The sequence below is a fragment of the Propithecus coquereli genome, unplaced genomic scaffold (assembly GCF_000956105.1).
Source record: "Propithecus coquereli isolate 6110/MARCELLA unplaced genomic scaffold, Pcoq_1.0 Scaffold10, whole genome shotgun sequence".
Lineage (NCBI taxonomy): Eukaryota > Metazoa > Chordata > Mammalia > Primates > Indriidae > Propithecus > Propithecus coquereli.
The window spans coordinates 19,680,976-19,698,025 of NW_012133858.1; the positions used below are offsets into that span (position 1 = coordinate 19,680,976).

Below are 17,050 nucleotides of genomic sequence, written 5' to 3' on the forward strand. Positions count from 1 at the left end.
TTGCCATACCTTAGACTGTAGAATTGATTAGTCAATGAGGTCTTAATATGATTACTTCAAAGATAGCTCTATAGTAACACATCTGTTTTCACTGAGATTAATGTGTTTTCTTTATTGTTTTCTGAAAGTAACGAAAATTAATAGCATTCCTTTAGGGTAGCAAGGTTTTGATTTCATTCATTATTTTCAAAGCATTTCACAATTAATTGATGCCTCATATTCTTTGAAGGTAGTAAAGATTTTATGCCATTTAACTATATGAAGAAATCTGGGATCAGAATTTAAAACCTTTTCTCATGCCAGTAAATAGATTATTCAAAGAATCTGGTATTCAGAGGTAATTAAAAATCAGAATTCTTTCCCCTGGCCTTTTTCTTCTTTTAGTCAGTCATTTAGCATGAAGGGCATAGCAGTAAAGAGATACTTGTGATCTGTCTAGCAACTTGAATGTAAAGTGCTTTGAACAACATAAATGTGAATGGTCATGCTAAAGGTCTTAAATCCTTATTTATTTATTTTATTTATTTTAATTGTTTTTTAGAGACAGAATCTTGCTTTGTTGTCCAGACTGGCTCAAGTGATCCCATTTCAGCCTCCCACGTAGCTGGGACTACAGGCTTGTGCTACCATGCCTGGCTAGTTTTTTTACTTTTTTAGTGACAGAGATCTCACTGGTCTGTTGCCCAGGCTGGTCTCAAACTCCTGGCCTTAAGCAATCCTCCTTCCTCAGCCTCCCGAGTCACTAGGATTACAGGCATGAGCCACCATGCCTGGCTCTTAAATCTTCATTGTTAGGTTTATCCAAGTGATTTTTAAAAGCTGAAGAAATGCTCTTTGAGCTGTTCTGTGTCACCTTAGACTTCTCTTATAGAAAATAATTATTCTAGTAACACTGATTGTAGCTTTACAGTATCTATTAGTGAAGCTTAATAATCAATTAACTATCTACTGAGATTCTCAAGGATAAACTGGTGCTTTAGTTACGTCTTGTCTTCTTTCAGAGGCGCCAGTTAGTCCAGCTTGCCTTGCTTCATCCTCCCGATTGCTTTTTATAGACTAAACCTAAGTGAGGTTGGCTCAGTTCTTGGTTTTAATCAACAGTAGATTTATAGGGTGACAGATTGATTCTGTCCCACTTTCCTTACATCATGGTTGTTCTCAGTATTATTATTTGTTGTTGTTTCTTTTGAAAGAATTTGACAAGTTCTGACCTAGAGAGTTTAAAAGCTTTGTGAGACTGATGTGCTTCTCTGCTTCGTCTTATTCATACCTAGACAATGGCAGCATGAAAGCTCTAGTAGGTTAAAGAATTCTCACTGTTACACCAAGTGCTTCACATAAGGATTCCTTGCTATCTGAATCTATTGGGTTCCTGAATTTGGGTGGCAAGATTTTGGATATATGAAGTTCAGACAGCAAAGTATTATCTGAATGTATTTGGTTCCTGAGTTTCAGATAGTGAGGGGTATATTAAATTTGTCCATATCTCTTTGGTTCCTAGGTTTAGATAAGTATAGTTCAAATTGTAAAGGATACCTGTAAGTTATTTTATATGTTATATATTAAATATATATTTATTTTTTATACTTTATATATTATTGTTAAGGTAGAGTCCAGTGATGAGGTGAAAAACCTCCCTTCCTTACAGTTGATTCCAGATTTGGAGTTCCAAGTTTTTGACGACTATCTCAACCTGTCCCCAAATCACTTTTTAAAGATGTATTAGAGAACTGGTTTTAATTCTTTTTTTGTTTGTTTGATTTGGGGATTTTTTGGTTTTAATCTTAATTCTTACACAGAAATATTTCCCCAAACTTCAGATTCCTCTGAAAAAAAAAAGTGTTTTTTTAGAGACTGGATCTCTTTGTTTCCCAGGCTGAAGTGCAGTGGCACAATCATAGCTCACTGCAACCTCAAAGTCTTGGGCTCAAGAGATCCTCCTGCTTCAGCCTCCTGTGGGAAAAAAAGGTTTTATAAGCTCTCTTGGTATTTGTGGAATGAGGGGGGAGCATAAGGTAACATTCTTCAACGTTAGACTTGTTTGTGGTGCTTTTATATTTCAGCTAGTTTTATATTCTGTTGTCTTGATCTGTCAGGCTTTTAAGCCTGTCCTGGAGGTCTCCAGCAACCCCTAAAGAGAGTATTTTATCTTACCTTTCTAGCTTTCAGGGATATCTTTGAGGCACTCGCCAGGTTTTCCTGTTAGTTCAACAGACTGCTGACTTTACCATATTGGGATTCAGGTACAGCTGAGAGGAAAGAGCCAGCTAAATTGTTTCTGATCAGGGAGGAGAAAGATGGGGAGAGAAATCTCAAGAAAACTGTACCCCAATTCCCCTACTAGTCCATATCTCTTGTCAGCCCCAAAGTTAGGCAGCAGTATACCCCAGGCCCTTAACCCCTCTGCTCCAACTTCCAAAATCTGTTTTTTTCTTTGCTATTCTGTTTCTATCAGGCTTCTTTTTTTTAGTTACAATTTTCTCTCTCCTTATACCTTCTCAAGATTTTGAGCTGTCCTCCCAGACTAAGGTCTTCTTCCTTATTCCTGATAAGGCAGTATTTCCCTTCATCTTCTGGCTTATCTTGATCTTTTAATTAGTCACTATTTTTCTGTAACTCCTGGCTTCCCAGTCTTTAGACAAGTTATTTCTGGGGAAAGAATAGCAAAAGTAATGCTTAAGTGCCACCTAGGCTTCAAGTATTATGCCAGGTGCTTTATATGTATTTATATTATTGTTATTAATTATCATAAGAGCCCTGTTAGTGGTATCCTCATTTTTCATATGGGGCAAAGAGAGGTTAAATAACTGTCTGAGATCATACAGTTAGAAGGAGGGAATGTGGAAATCAAACCCACTTCATAGTTCAAATAATATGCTTTTAATCACATCCTTTCAGTTTGTAGTATAGCAAACCACCACTGTTTATCTCTCTGATAAACCACAATGCCTCCCCTCATCCCAGGTATCTGGGTGCTGATTCACAGCCTAAATTATAGCAAATTATTCCAAGGCAGCAGGCTGGCACTCAGAGAAGAAAAGGGAGCCTTTTTTGACTACCTAGGTTAGATGCAGTCATTGTAAATTGAGTAAATATGCATGGTAAGAGATTAAAATAGTGGTAAAGGATACAAAAAGTGAAGAAGAAATCTTTCTCCCACCTTGGACTTCCATTTCTGCACTTTTCTTTCCCATAATAACCATTACATCTTTAGTTGCTTATGTGTTCTTCCAAAGCATCTATTTATATGTAGGCACTTATATTGATCTGTGGTTTAAAACACAAATGGTAGCATGCAATACATACTCTTCTATACCTTGATTTTTTTTCACTTAATATTTTAAAGGACAGTCTATATCAATATGAATAGGTCTATTACATTCTTTTTAATGTTTTACTGAAGTATAATATATACATGGAGGAATGTGCATATGTCAGATGTATAATACAGAGTGTAAATAGGCAGGTCAGATTGATTTCTAAAAGTTGCCTACAAGGGAGGTTAGATATTCTCATCTGCAGGGAGAGTACAGAGAAATAATAACCCATTTTTGTGGCTAACCAATATTGTAAGGGTCTTTGCTTTTCTTATTGTGAATTTGCCCCATTCTTTCTGTTCACCCATATTAGTTTCAAATTTCTGTCTCTATCCCATCTCAGTGGGAGGATGGAAAATGGATAGTTTTTCTGGATTTTTTCTTGATCGTAGGTAGCTGTGGGTCCACTCCTTCATTAGTTTGGTGGATACTACCTAGGAAGAGAAATAATAGCCACTGTGTGATGCCAACAGGTTGATGCCTGCACCTTCCCGATTCTAGGGAACCTGAGGTAGGGGGTGCTTGATCTCAGTTCTTTGGCTGCTGTGGATGTATGTACTTGTCAGTGTCTGTGCTGGCCACGTCTAGGTGAGTGTGGCAGCTTCTCCAGATAGAGGAACTGTGGAGGGATGAATTAACCCACCCCAGAAACAGAGGGGATCCCGTGCTTAGCTACTGAACTCCAAGTGGGATAGTGGGTCCTTTTTTTTTAGGAAAAGAGGTTGTACTGTCTTTCTTGGCCTAAGGAGGAAAATGGACTGAGGTTACTAAACCAAGTAGTGTTTCCCAAATCAGTGCATCACTCTTTTTTTTTAAAAAAAATTGGAATACAATTCACATATAAAATTCAGCATTTAAAGGTGTAAAATTCAGTGTTTTTTTAATTATATTCACAAGAGTCTACAACAGTGATCATCTAATCCCAGAACATTTTCATCATCCCTTAAAGAAACTCCATTTCAATTAGCAGTCACCCCCTCATTCCCTCTCTCCTCTTAGTTCTAGGCAACCACTAATCTACTTTCTTTCTCTGTGGATTTGCCTATTCGGATATTTAATGTAAATAGAATCATATAATATTTAGCCTTTTGTGTTTGCTTCTTTCATTTAGCATAATGTTTTTAAGATTCACTCGTGTCGTAGTATGTATCAGTACTTCAATTCTGTTCATGGTCAAATAATATTCTGTCGTATGGGCTGGGTGCGGTGGCTCACGCCTGTAATCCTAGCACTCTGGGAGGCCGAGGCAGGAAGCTCACTTGAGATCAGGAGTTGGAGAGCACCCTGAGCAAGAGCAAGACCCTGTCTCTACTAAAAATAGAAAAAAATTAGCTGGGCATGGTGGCACGCACCTGTAGTCCCAGCTACCTAGGAGGCTAAGGCAGGAGGATGCTTGAGCCCAGGAGCTTCAGGTTGCTGTGAGGTAGGCTGACACCACGGCACTCTCGCCTGGGTGAAAGAGCAAGCCTGTCTCAAAAAAAAAAACTAAACAAACAAAAAATTCTATTTTATGGATATATCACATTTTGTTTATCTGTTCATCTGTTGATGGACATTTGAGTTTCCATCCTTTGGGTACCATGAATAATGTTGCTATGAACGTCTATGTGTATGTTTTCATATGGACACATATTTCCATTTCTCTTGGTATATACCTAGGGGTGGAATTGCTGGGTCATATGGTAACTCTATGTTTAACTTTTTTTTTCTTAATTCTGGCTTAAAACCTACATGAGATATATATCTTAACCATCTTGGAGTGTACGATTCAGTAGTGTTCAGTATATTTACATTGTTGTGAAACAGATTTCTAGAAATTTTTCGTCTTGTAGATCTAAAACTCTATACCCATTAAGCAATAACTCCCTTTTTCTTTTCCCCAAGTACCCTGATAACCAGCATTTTATTAATACTTTCTGTTTCTATGAATTTGATTACTTTAGATACCTCATAAGTGGAATCATAAAATATTTGAGTTTTTTTTTGTAACTGTCTTATTTCACTTAGCATAATGTCTTCAAGGTTCATTCATGTTATAGCACACGATAGGATTCCTTCATTTTTGGGGCCGAATAACATTCCATTGTGTATATATATCACATTTTGTTTATCCATTCATCTGTTGATGGACATTGGGGTTGTTTCCACCTCTGGCTGTTGTGAATAATGCTACCGTGAACATGTGTGTGCAAGTATCTCTTTGAGACAGACCATGCGTTCAATCTTTTGGATATATGTCCACATGTGGGATTACTGGACCATACACTAGTTACATTTTTAATTTTTGAGGAATACCTGTACTGTTTTCCATGGTGGTGTCACCATTTTACAATCCTACCAGCAAGTGCAGAAGTGTTCCATTTTCTCCACACCCTTACTAACACTTGTTATTTTCTATGTTTTTATTTTTGACAGTAGCCATCCTAATGCGTGTAAGATCAAAACCTCATTGTGCTTTTGATTTACATTTCTCTGATGATTAGTGATTTTCATATGCTTATTGGCCCTTTGTTTATCATCTTTGGAAGAATGTCTCTTCAAGTTCTCAGATTATTTGATTTTTGTCGTTGTTTGTAGGCATTCTTATTATTTTTTTTTTTTTTTTGAGACAGAGCCTTGCTCTGTTCCCAGGTAGAGTGCATTGGCGTCATCATAGCTCACTGCAACCTCAAACTTTTGGGCTGAAGCAATCCTCTTGCCTCAGCCTCCCAAGTAGCTGGGACTACAGGTGCGTACCAACATGCCTTACTAATTTTTCTATTTTTAGTAGAGATGGGGTCTTGCTCTTGTTCAGGGTGGTCTCGAACTCCTGACCTTGAGCAGTCCTCTTGCCTCAGCCTCCCAGAGTGCTAGGATTACAGACATGAGCCACCATGCCCGGCCAGCATTCTTGATGTATTCTGGATATTGCTTCCTTATCAGATGCATTATTTGCAAATATTTACTCTTTTCTGTGATTGATTTTTTGCCTTTTTACTCTGATTATGTCCTTTGATGCACAAGTTTTTAAGTTTGACGTCTCATTTGTCTGTTTTTGTTGCCTATGTTATTGGTGTCATATCCAAGAAATCATTGCCAAGTCCAATGTCATGAAGATTTTTTCCTACGTTTCTTCTAGGAGCTTTATAATTTTAGGTCTTACGTTTAGGTCTTTAATCTATTTTAAGTTGATTGTTGTATATAGTGTAAGATAAAAATCCACCTGAATTCTTTTGCATGTGGATATCCAGTTTTTCCTTTGAAAAATTGCCAAATTGTTTTCCAAAGTCGCCATGCCATTTTATATTCCCTCAGGCAGTGTAGGGGGATTCCATTTGCTATTGCCTTTCTCCCCCTAATATATCAACAACGATTAATATTTTTGCATTTTTTAATTATAAATATATATATATAAACATAAAGTTTACCATTATAGACATTTTTTAGTGTGCAACTTAGTGGCATTAAGTACATTTACAATGTACAGTCATTTCCAGAACCTTTTCATTATCGCAAACAGAAGCTCTCTCTACCCATTAAACAGTAGCTCCCTATTTCTTCTTCCTCAGCCCTAGTAACCACCATTCTAGTTTCTGTCTATGAATTTGCCTATTCTAGATACCCCATATATATGGAATCATAAAATATTTGGGTTTTCTTATATTAGGCTTCTTATGCTTAGCATGTTTTCATCGTTCATCCATATTGTAACATGTATCAGAATTTCCTTTTTAAGGCTGAGTAATATTCCATTGTATGTATATAACCACGTTTTGTTTATCCCTTCACCTGTTGTGGCATATTTGGGTTATTTCCACCTCTTGGTGATTGTGAATAATGCTGTGATATACAAAGGTCTCCGTATCTCCACATCCTTGCCAATACTTAGTTTCCTTTTTTTGAATTTGATAATAGTCATCCTAATGGTTACGCAGTGGTATCTCATTGTGGTTTTGATTTGCATTTCCCTAATGACTAGTAATACCGAACATCTTTTCGTGTGTTTATTGCCTATTTGTGTATATTTGGAGAGCTGTCTATTCAATTCCTTTGCCCATTTTTTAAAATTGAGTTGTTTTGTCGTTGAGTTTTTGATATATTCTAGATGTTAATCCCTTATCACACGTATAATTTACATATATATTTTCCCACTCTATTGCTTTTCTTATTGATTATAACCATCCTAGTGGGTATGAAGTGGTATCTCATTGTGGTTTTGATTTACTTTTCCAAATCAAATGTCTGTTTCTCCAAATCCTTTGCCCTTTTTAAATATTTATTTTTGTGTTGAGTTATAAAAGTTCTTTACATATTCTGGATACTAGACCCTTATTAAATATATGATTTAAAAGTATTTTCCCCATTTTATGAGTTGTCTTATCACTTTCATGATTGTGTTCTTTGAAGCACATTTTAATTTTGCTCAAGCCCATTCTATCTACTTTTTCTTTTATTGCTTGTGCTTTAAGTGTCATATCAAGGAAACTGTGGCCTAATTCACAGTGACAAAGATTTATACCTATGTTTCCTTCTAAGAGCTTTAAAGTTTTAGCTCTTACGAAAACTGTGGTTTAAGCCTTTGATTCTTTTTCAGTTAATGTGTTTATTTGGTATGAGGTAGAGGTCTTAACTCATTCTTTTGCTTGTGAATATCCTTTTGTCCCAGGACCATTTATGGAAAAGACTATTCTTTCCCCATTGAATTGTCTTGGAACCTTAGTCAAAAACCAGTTGATCATAATTGTATAGGTGTATTGTATTTCTGGACTCTCAATTTTATCCATTGATCTATCTATCTGTCCTGATGCCAGTAAGTACCACACAGTCTTGATTACTGTAGCTTTATGTTGTAAGTTTTGAAACTAGGAATTGTGAGTCCTCAAACTTTGTTAATATGAAGTATTACATTGATTTTCCTATGTTGAACCAACCTAGCATTCCTGTGACAAATTCCATTTGACTATGATTTATAATCCTTTTCATATGCTGCTGGGTTTGGTTTGCTAATATTTTCTTGAGGATTTTGCATTTATATTCATAAGGGGATATTGATAGTTTTCTTGTGATGTCTTTGGTTTTAATATCAAGGTATATACTGGCTACATAGAATGAGTTGGGAAATGTTCCTCTCTTTTCTGTTTTTTGGGAGAGTTTAAGAAAGTTTGGTGTTAAATCTCTTTTACATTTGGTAGAATTCATCAGTTGTAAGTTGGATAGTGTTCCCCCAGAACCACAGAATATTTACTTGAAATAGGGTCTTCGCAGATGTAACTAGTTACAATGAGATCATACTACCTTAGGGTGGGCCCTAAATCCGGTGACTCATGTCCTTATAAAAAGAGGAGAGGACAAAAAGAGACACATAAAAAAGAAGGGTATGTAAAGAGATGGTGGCAGAGATTGGAGTGGTGCACCTACCAGCCAAGCAATGCCAAGAATTGTTGGGAGCCACCAGAATGTAGGAAGAGAGAAGGAAGGACTCTTCCCTAGAGCCTTCAGAAGGAGACATAGCCCTACTGATACTTTGACACCTTGATTTTGGACTTCTAGCCTCCAGAACTCTAAGAATAAATTTCTGTTTTTTGTTTTTTGTTTTTTTTGATTGGTTGTGTTACTGCATTATTTCTGTTGTTTTAAGCCACCAAGTTTGTGGTAATTTGTTACAGCGGCCTTAGGAAACAAAAACGCCATGAAGCCATCTGGTTCTGGGCTTTTCTTTGTGGTAAGTTTTTTTGATTCCTAATTCAATGTCTTACTTGTTCTTGGTCTAGTCGGATTTTCTATTTCTTTTGAGTCAGTTTTGGTAGTCTGTGTCTTGCTAGGACTTTTAAAATTTCATCTTAATTATTCTCATTTGTATATAATTGTTCATAGTATTCAATTGTAGTCCTTATTTCTGTAATGTCAGTAGTAGTATTCTGCTTTCATACCTGATTTTAGTAATTTGAGTCTTTTTTTCCCCTTTGTCCCTCTAGCTAAAAGTTTGTCAATTCTGTTGACATTTCGAAGATCCAACTTTTAGATTCATTGATTTTTTTTGTCTGTTCTGTCCTTTATGTCATTTATCCATGTTCTTCCTTCTGCTTGCTTTAGGTTTAGTTTGCTCTCCTTTTTACAGTTCTTAAGGTGGAAAGTTAGGTTATTGATTTGAGATGTTTCTTCCTTTTTAATGTAGGCATTCATTGTACTGCTTTTACTGAATCCTGTAAGTTTTGGTTTGTTGTATTTTTATTTTCATTCATCTCAAAGTTCCTAATTTCCCTGGTGATTTCTTTGAGTGTGTTAATTTCCATGTATGTGTGAATTTTCCGAATTTATTTTTGTTATTGATTTGTAATTTCATTCCATGTGATCAGAGAACATACTTTGTATAAATTCAGTGTTTTTCAATTTACTTAGACTTATTTTGTGGCTGAACATATCCTAGAATATATCCCATGTGCATTTGAGGAATGTGTATTCTGTTGTTGGGTGGCATGTTCTATAGATGTCTGTTAGGCTGAGTTGTTTTATAGTGTTTTTCAAGTCTTCTGCTTCCTTGCTGATCATCTAATTTTTCTATCTATTATTGCAAATGGTGTATTGAATTCTCCAGCTATTATTGTTGAATTGTTTATTTCTTCCTTCAGTTCTGTCCATTTTTCTTCATGTATTTTGGGATTCTGTTGTTAGGTGTGTATGTTTTTAATTGTTATATCTAATCGATGGATTGATTTTTAAATTATATAATATCCTTCTTTGTCCCTAGTAACGTATTATGTCTTAAAGTCTATTTTGTCTTGTTGTGCACATGACCTTCTAGATGCCAGTAATATGTTGGAGGTTTTCAAACCTTCCCTGGAAATCTTTTTTTTTGAAAAATACCTACAGCACCCAGTATTCCCATGTGATCTCCCATTAAAGTACTGACCAGACCTGACACTACTTAGTTTCTGAGATCAGATAAGACCGGGCACATTCAGGGTAGTATGCCATAGACCCTCCCCCCACTCTGCATGGAAATCTTATTTCCCTGCTTTTCTTTTTAAGATTTTGGTTAGACTCTTATTTGCCCCAGGTGTTGTCCACCTCTCAGGCAGCCTTCAACTTAAAGCATTTAACCTGTAATTGTTTTTGATAAATGCCCTCTGGCAAAATGACCCAGTCAGGTTAAATACAGCCTTGCAAGTGGAATCTTTTGGGGAAGCAACCGCCAGGTCAGATAATGACAATTCTTAGGAAATGAGGCTTTGAAAGAGGTCCAGCACAATTCTACCAGCTCCTGGTGGTTGTCAGTCTCCACTGGGAATGTGGGCTGTTTTCAAGGTTACTTTGGAGCTGGAGAGCAGGGGATGAGACTAGGGCAAGGTAAAACACTACAAAGCTAGCTGTTCTGAGATTCACCAAGTTTTTTTAAATAAATGTTCTCTGGTTTGCTGCAAGCCTTTGGTTAGTTTCCAGAGTTCTGAAAAATTGATTCTGATAATTTTTGCAAGTTTTTTCATTGCTTTTATGAAGGAGAGAGTTTTCAGAGATCCTTATTTTGTGTTCACACTTGGTAGAAGTTGGCATGGGGACAGCAGCCTTCCCGAATCAGTAGTGTCAAGCTTGTCCAGGAAGTCACTGAGTCAGGAGGAATCAGGTAACACCTGTATTAAATGGAGATACAGAGACCTTAAGCTGTTGCATTTCTCAAAGGAGAAAGAGAGAGGAGGAAGTCATTCTTTAATCATCTGCATGCTAGGTGCATGTACTGTCTTACTTAAGCCTCACTACAGCCTTTGAGGAAGGAATTATTATCCTCATTTTACAGATGAGGAAACTGAAGTGAAAGGGATAAAATGCTAAGTGGCATTATCTAGGATTCAGACCTGAAAAGGCCATTCTCTTTCCACCATAATTTCTTTTATTGGTTCATTAGTGTGTGACTGCTACATTTAATTGTGTTTTCTCATTTCATCATCACTCAACTCTTTTAGGTAGATTTTCTTATCCTCATTTTACAGAAGAGAAAACTGAGGCTGAGAGGTTAGGCCTCTTACCCAGGTTATAATGTAAGTAGGACAGAGTCAGTTCTGCTGGATTCCTTCACCACACTTTCAGCCAGTGTGCAGTGCTGCCTCAGTAGGCCTGGGATTACCGCACATCCTCTCCTTCTCACCTGCTTCTGGGGACCGGCCTGTGCTGTTTCTCAGCTAGGGAGCCCTTTTCTGGTGTCTGAAGTCCTAGAAAGACCAAGGTCAAAATAAAGTCTCCAGGCTACCCCTGTCTTGGTATATAGTAGGCACTAGATTAGGAATTCTGGCTTGGCCACTGAATTTTGCCTCTCTGACAATTTGTACCTTTTAGAGCCTCGGTTTTCTCACCTATAACTGGCCTTCAAAATGGGATTTGCAAGGAAGAAAATACCTGCATTTTATTTTCCTCATATCTTTTTAATTTGTTAGTGTGTTTTATAATGAGCTATAGTGGTTCGTGTGTATAATTTGTAAATAAGTATACACATGTTGGGTATGTCTATTCACTTGTTTGCTGATGGGGTGCCTAATCAAAGAAGTTTGGTGACCACTGACCTATGGAGTGAGGGATTTTGAATACAGTCTGTTCCAGTGCCACTACTCTCATAATTTACCGGAAAGGCTTCTTGCATTTGGATTGAAAACTTGGCAGTGTTTACTCTTTGTTTCCTGTTAACCTTGATGTTTTTGGTTATCTTTCCCTTTTTCAAGTCTTTTCCCTAATTGTAATCACTTTAACCAGAGATGCATCCTACTTCTCTACAGTGCTGTGGTACCTGTGGTTTCCAGAAGTTGTGTGTGCTTTTTGTCACTGATTTGAGGAAGCAGCCTGTGGAACTGAAAGAGTAGGCAGGGTATTTGTTGCCATTTTTCAACCTAGCGGGTAGGATAAGGGACCCCTTCTTGCTCTCTTTGCATTGAATCACAAGTAAAGTAAACACCAAAGCCCTGACTGATTATCTTTATGATCATGGAAACCTCATGGAAACCTGATCTTTATGATGATGTCCAAACTATTCTCAGGTTTTCTTTACTCTAAGATATCAATCAGCTGTATGTACAGCAACCTAGACCTAAGAGGGTGCTCTGGGTAGTAAAGATGTTTATAACTCTTCTAAAGAAAACTAAAGAACTCTAGGCAACACTCATCACTGCTGTCTTCCTGTAGGATAAACCTCCCGAGTCTCTGCCTTTCCTCTGCCCACCTCCTCTTAGGGTTCCAGGCTTCTCATTGGGAGGTACACACAGTACTCTTAATTGCCTTGCTTATGATCCCTATAAACACTGTCCCTCTTGCCATCTTCGAAAGAGTTCTAGGTATTTATCAAAGATGGTGTGACAGCTGTCACAGTTCCTACTAGTGAGATATCTGATACAACTGATGAATTAATAAAATGCAATAAAACTACATTTAATACATTATGGAGAAAGGAAAAAATGCTACTAATTAAGCTGTGACACACCACTAATTTTAAGATGCATCCTGATTTCAGATATTAAAATGTGAAAAATGTCTTAGAATCTATGAAAGATAGTAGCTTCTTTTCCTACCTGACTCTCAAGTTGGAGAGCAAAAATTGGACAGACTTGAAATGGCAGGAGATAGCTGAGAGCCTTACAGAATGAGCAAATATGGAAGCCAAAGCTAACTCCAAGGTGCAGTGGCTGGCAGGGACTATTATAAAAAGAATATCTTCTGAAATAAATCCTCCTACCAGAATGTTGCTGAAATCAGTCCTATTGTCATTGAAGAAGTTGAAAGTGCCACTTGCCTGTTGCTTAAAGAGATTGGAGGAATAAATGTTTAAATTCCTTTAATTCAACAAGTAGATGAATACCTGCTATGTGCAAGGAGTTGTGGCAATTCATAAAACTAATGTATTTTTTACAGCATGTGCTTTTCGGAAATAATTTCTTCCCTAAAATGTGCCTAGTTAATTCTGTTGTGAAATAAACTTACTGAATTTACTTATAGTACTAGCAACATCAGGTACTTGCAGAAAAATGAAACAGTCACCCAACTCCCACATGTAAACATACTTCAAAAGCAGTTGCAAATTCTTCCAGATTATCCCTGAATTCTTGTCAAATGAGTATTTTTCTCAAACATGTTGACCATCTACACGGATGATCCACAGATCCTTCCATGAGCCAGCAATGAGTTTAAGAAGCATACCACTCCCTGAAGTAAAAGAAGTGATGTTAGCTTTTCTAGTCTTGGCCAGAGAACTTAATTCTGTATATTACTTCTATCTTTGGCTTGGCCATTATTAAATAATTATAGATATGATTATTATCAAGAAGACTGAACTGTTCTGAAGAAGCAAAATATGGATCTAGGTGAAGGAAGTTAGGTCCTAGAGCATTTGCAATTTTCCAGAAATTCTGTGACTTTACAGTTTTGGTACTTTAAAAGTATTGATTTCACTTTTCTTAGTTCCCCTCCCACCCCGAAAGTATATAGTACTCTTATATAATTATGGTAGAAAATCTTATTCAGGTGGACTTTAGATCAAACTGTCTTTACTCTTCTTTTTACTCTCCCCAAATTATAAATATTTATTTCATAGGTATCATAGCTGCAAATGTCTTTGTATTCTGTTTATGGAGAGTCCCTTCTCTACAGAGGACAATGATCAGATATTTCACATCCAATCCAGCCTCAAGTAAGTCTAACTTGTGTGATTTTATTTTGAGGTAGAGATAATATGAAAGAAATATGCTTTATGTTCATTGAAAGGCTATAAAAAAGATGAATTATTTGTCAGTAATTACAAGCAAAATCTGGAGGATGGGCTGTAAACTGCTTGTGGACAGAAAGCTCGTCTCTCTTAATGCTGTATTGCAGGTGCCTAATATGTACCTTGTACATAGTAAGGTACACATACTAAGGTACATATTAGAATCTAAATATTTTTTAATGAATTAAGGTCTGATCACTACAAGTTTATTCTTTGAGGAGAATATTATTAATATATACAACTTTTTATCTATAATTAAAATAATTTACTCATTCTTTCTCCTAACTTTTGCCATAAGGACAGTGGCTTTCATTGAACTGAAAATTTTTATTGGTTGCTTACTAAGTAGAAAAGAGACTTATTGAGAAAGCTTTTACCCCTTTGAAAAATGCTGTCTTAAACTGTCTTATTTAAGCTTTTAGCTGGTTCTAGTTTTATTTCCCATGTTTGATTTGTTTTATAATAATAATAAAAGTCTATTTTTTTTGGTGTTTTTTTTTTTTTTTTTTTTTTTTTAGACAGAGTCTCACTCTGTTGCCCCGGCTAGAGTGCCGTGGCATCATCCTAGCTCACAGCAACCTCAAACTCCTGGGTTCAAGGGACCCTCCTGCCTCAGCCCCCGGAGTAGCTGGGACTTTAGGCGCATGCCACCACACCCAGCTAATTTTTTTTATAGTAGAGACAGGGTCTCGCTCTTGCTCAGGCTGATCTTGAACTCCTGAGCTCAAGCAATCCTCCTGCCTCGGCCTCCCAGAGTGCTAGGATTACAGGCATGAGCCACCGCGCCCAGCCAATAATAAAAGTTTAAAATAGATAATTTTTACTGGCTATATACTCCATGATTACCAGACTGTGCTTTTCTCTCTTGTAGAGGTCCTTTGTTCTCCAATGTTGCTCTCAACATTCAGCCATTTCTCCTTACTTCACATGGCAGCAAATATGTATGTTTTGTGGAGCTTCTCCTCCAGCATAGTGAACATTCTGGGTCAAGAGCAGTTCATGGCCGTATACCTGTCTGCAGGTAATAAGCTTTAATCTCAGGGCCTTTGGGGGCATAAGTACTCTCATCTGTCTGCAGAAGGGACTGAGGGAACGTTTACCTCCATATTCTACACACAGGAAGTGCTCAGGACTTGTTTCTCAAGTTGTATGTAGACAAGGGAACTACAGACTGGGGGAGCTGTTGTCTTTCTTCTCATTTTGCTGACTGCCTTTTACATGAATTATTTTGGTATGCTTAGGTTTTTTTTTTTTTTTTTTTTTGAGACAGAGTCTCACTCTGTTGCCCGGGCTAGAGTGCCATGGCGTTAGCCTAGCTTACAGCAACCTCAAACTCCTGGGCTCAAGCAATCCTTCTGCCTCAGCCTCCCGAGTAGCTGGGACTACAGGCATGCGCCACCATGCCCAGCTAATTTTTTCTATATATTTTTAGTTGTCCAGATAATTTCTTTCTATTTTTAGTAGAGATGGGGTCTTGCTCTTGCTCAGGCTGGTCTTGAACTCCTGAGCTCAAACAATCTGCCCGCCTCGGCCTCCCAGAGTGCTAGGATTACAGGCGTGAGCCACCGCACCCGGCCATGCTTAGTTTTAAATTAGGATAAACAAGAGTTAGGAGTTCGTGTAGAATTTAAGCATGTCATTTTTGTCCCACTAGACCTTGATTTCTTTAGCTCAGACCCACCATTTTATAGATAGTGGTTCCCAACTTCCTGGCTGTCTCAAGTATCTGGATCTTTGTTAAATAGCCTTAAGCAAACTCATTTCCCCGTGTGTTCAGTTTCCAGAGGTTTTAGATCAGAGCTTTCCAATAGATTGTCTCCCATCCAAGTACTAACCAGGCCCGACTGTGCTTAGCTTCTGAGCTCAGACAAGATCAGGTGCGTTCAGGGTGGTATGATTATCAAGAATGAATTTGTTCCGTCTGTTCTGCAAGAATTTATATTGGCGTGGAACTATTTCCTAGTCGTGGCCTTGGAGGTGGCATCATTTTCTTATTTCAATTAGGAAATTACAGTGCACGATTCCAGGTCCCTAGATGCTGCTAAGTTGACAATTGATCAAACTTTACTTGCTTTTCTGCCAAATTTACTTAATTAAAACAATAAAATATAAAAATTTATTTCTAAAATCTCTACATTAAAAAATAGTATATCTGGCAGTGTGCTGTAGTGCAGAAAAGCAGTTATCCTCTCATCTACCACAAGGCCCAGAGTAGACGCTTAATCAGTGTTTATTGAATACTTATGTGTATCTAGTGTATGTAAAAAGTAGAAGCTGAGCAATATCGTTGGCTTGTAAGATAAGCATATAGTTCCTTCCCCAAGCACTAGTTGTGTCATTGTAGGTCCAGAGGGTCTGTTTCAGATGCCATCACTTCCTACTCCATAGAAAGTTGTTTTTTTAAAATGAGCCACATTAACTCAATGACATTGGAGCCAAAGGGACCTAAAGGATCATCTAGCCTAGTATCCTGCCCCAGAGATTCTGATTTAGTATATCCGGAGTACAGCCCCGAGGACTTTGAGATAGTTGATGAGTTTGGGAACTAGTCTCCTTTCTTTATATTACAGTTGAAGAAAATAACTGAGAGGGAAAGTGAATGACTCTGTGTCATTCAGCAAGTCATAGAGTGGGTCAGACTTTCTTTCCCTGTAAATAGCTGAAGTGATAGGCAGGATAAGTATTGATGCCTACGCCCTTATAGTGATCCAGATAGAGACCTGACACTTAATTTGGGTAGAGTGAACAGCAGAAATGGAAACCATTTTTATACCTCACTTAAATTACTGAAATGTGACTTATTTCTCAGGTGTTATTTCGAATTTTGTCAGTTACGTGTGTAAAGTTGCCACAGGAAGATATGGACCATCACTTGGTGCAGTAAGTATTTTCTAATTTAAATTTTTAACATTTTAACTTTTAAGTTTATTTTGAAATAACTTATAAGAAAGTTGCAAAATTAATATAAAGAGTTCTCATCTACCTTTCATTCTACTGTTAACTGACATCTTACAGA

General features: G+C 37.3%; 1 protein-coding gene across 1 annotated transcript in view; it reads left to right on the top strand.

Annotated features, from left to right (window-relative positions):
• PARL (presenilin associated, rhomboid-like) overlaps positions 1-17,050 on the top strand; it is a 49,031-nt gene that overhangs the window by 19,280 nt on the left and 12,701 nt on the right. Inside the window, exons 4-6 of the mRNA XM_012640028.1 lie at positions 13,794-13,959; positions 14,906-15,055; positions 16,844-16,914. Of these exons, the coding sequence (XP_012495482.1) occupies positions 13,794-13,959; positions 14,906-15,055; positions 16,844-16,914 (387 nt within the window). The remainder of the gene's footprint in view (positions 1-13,793; positions 13,960-14,905; positions 15,056-16,843; positions 16,915-17,050) is intronic.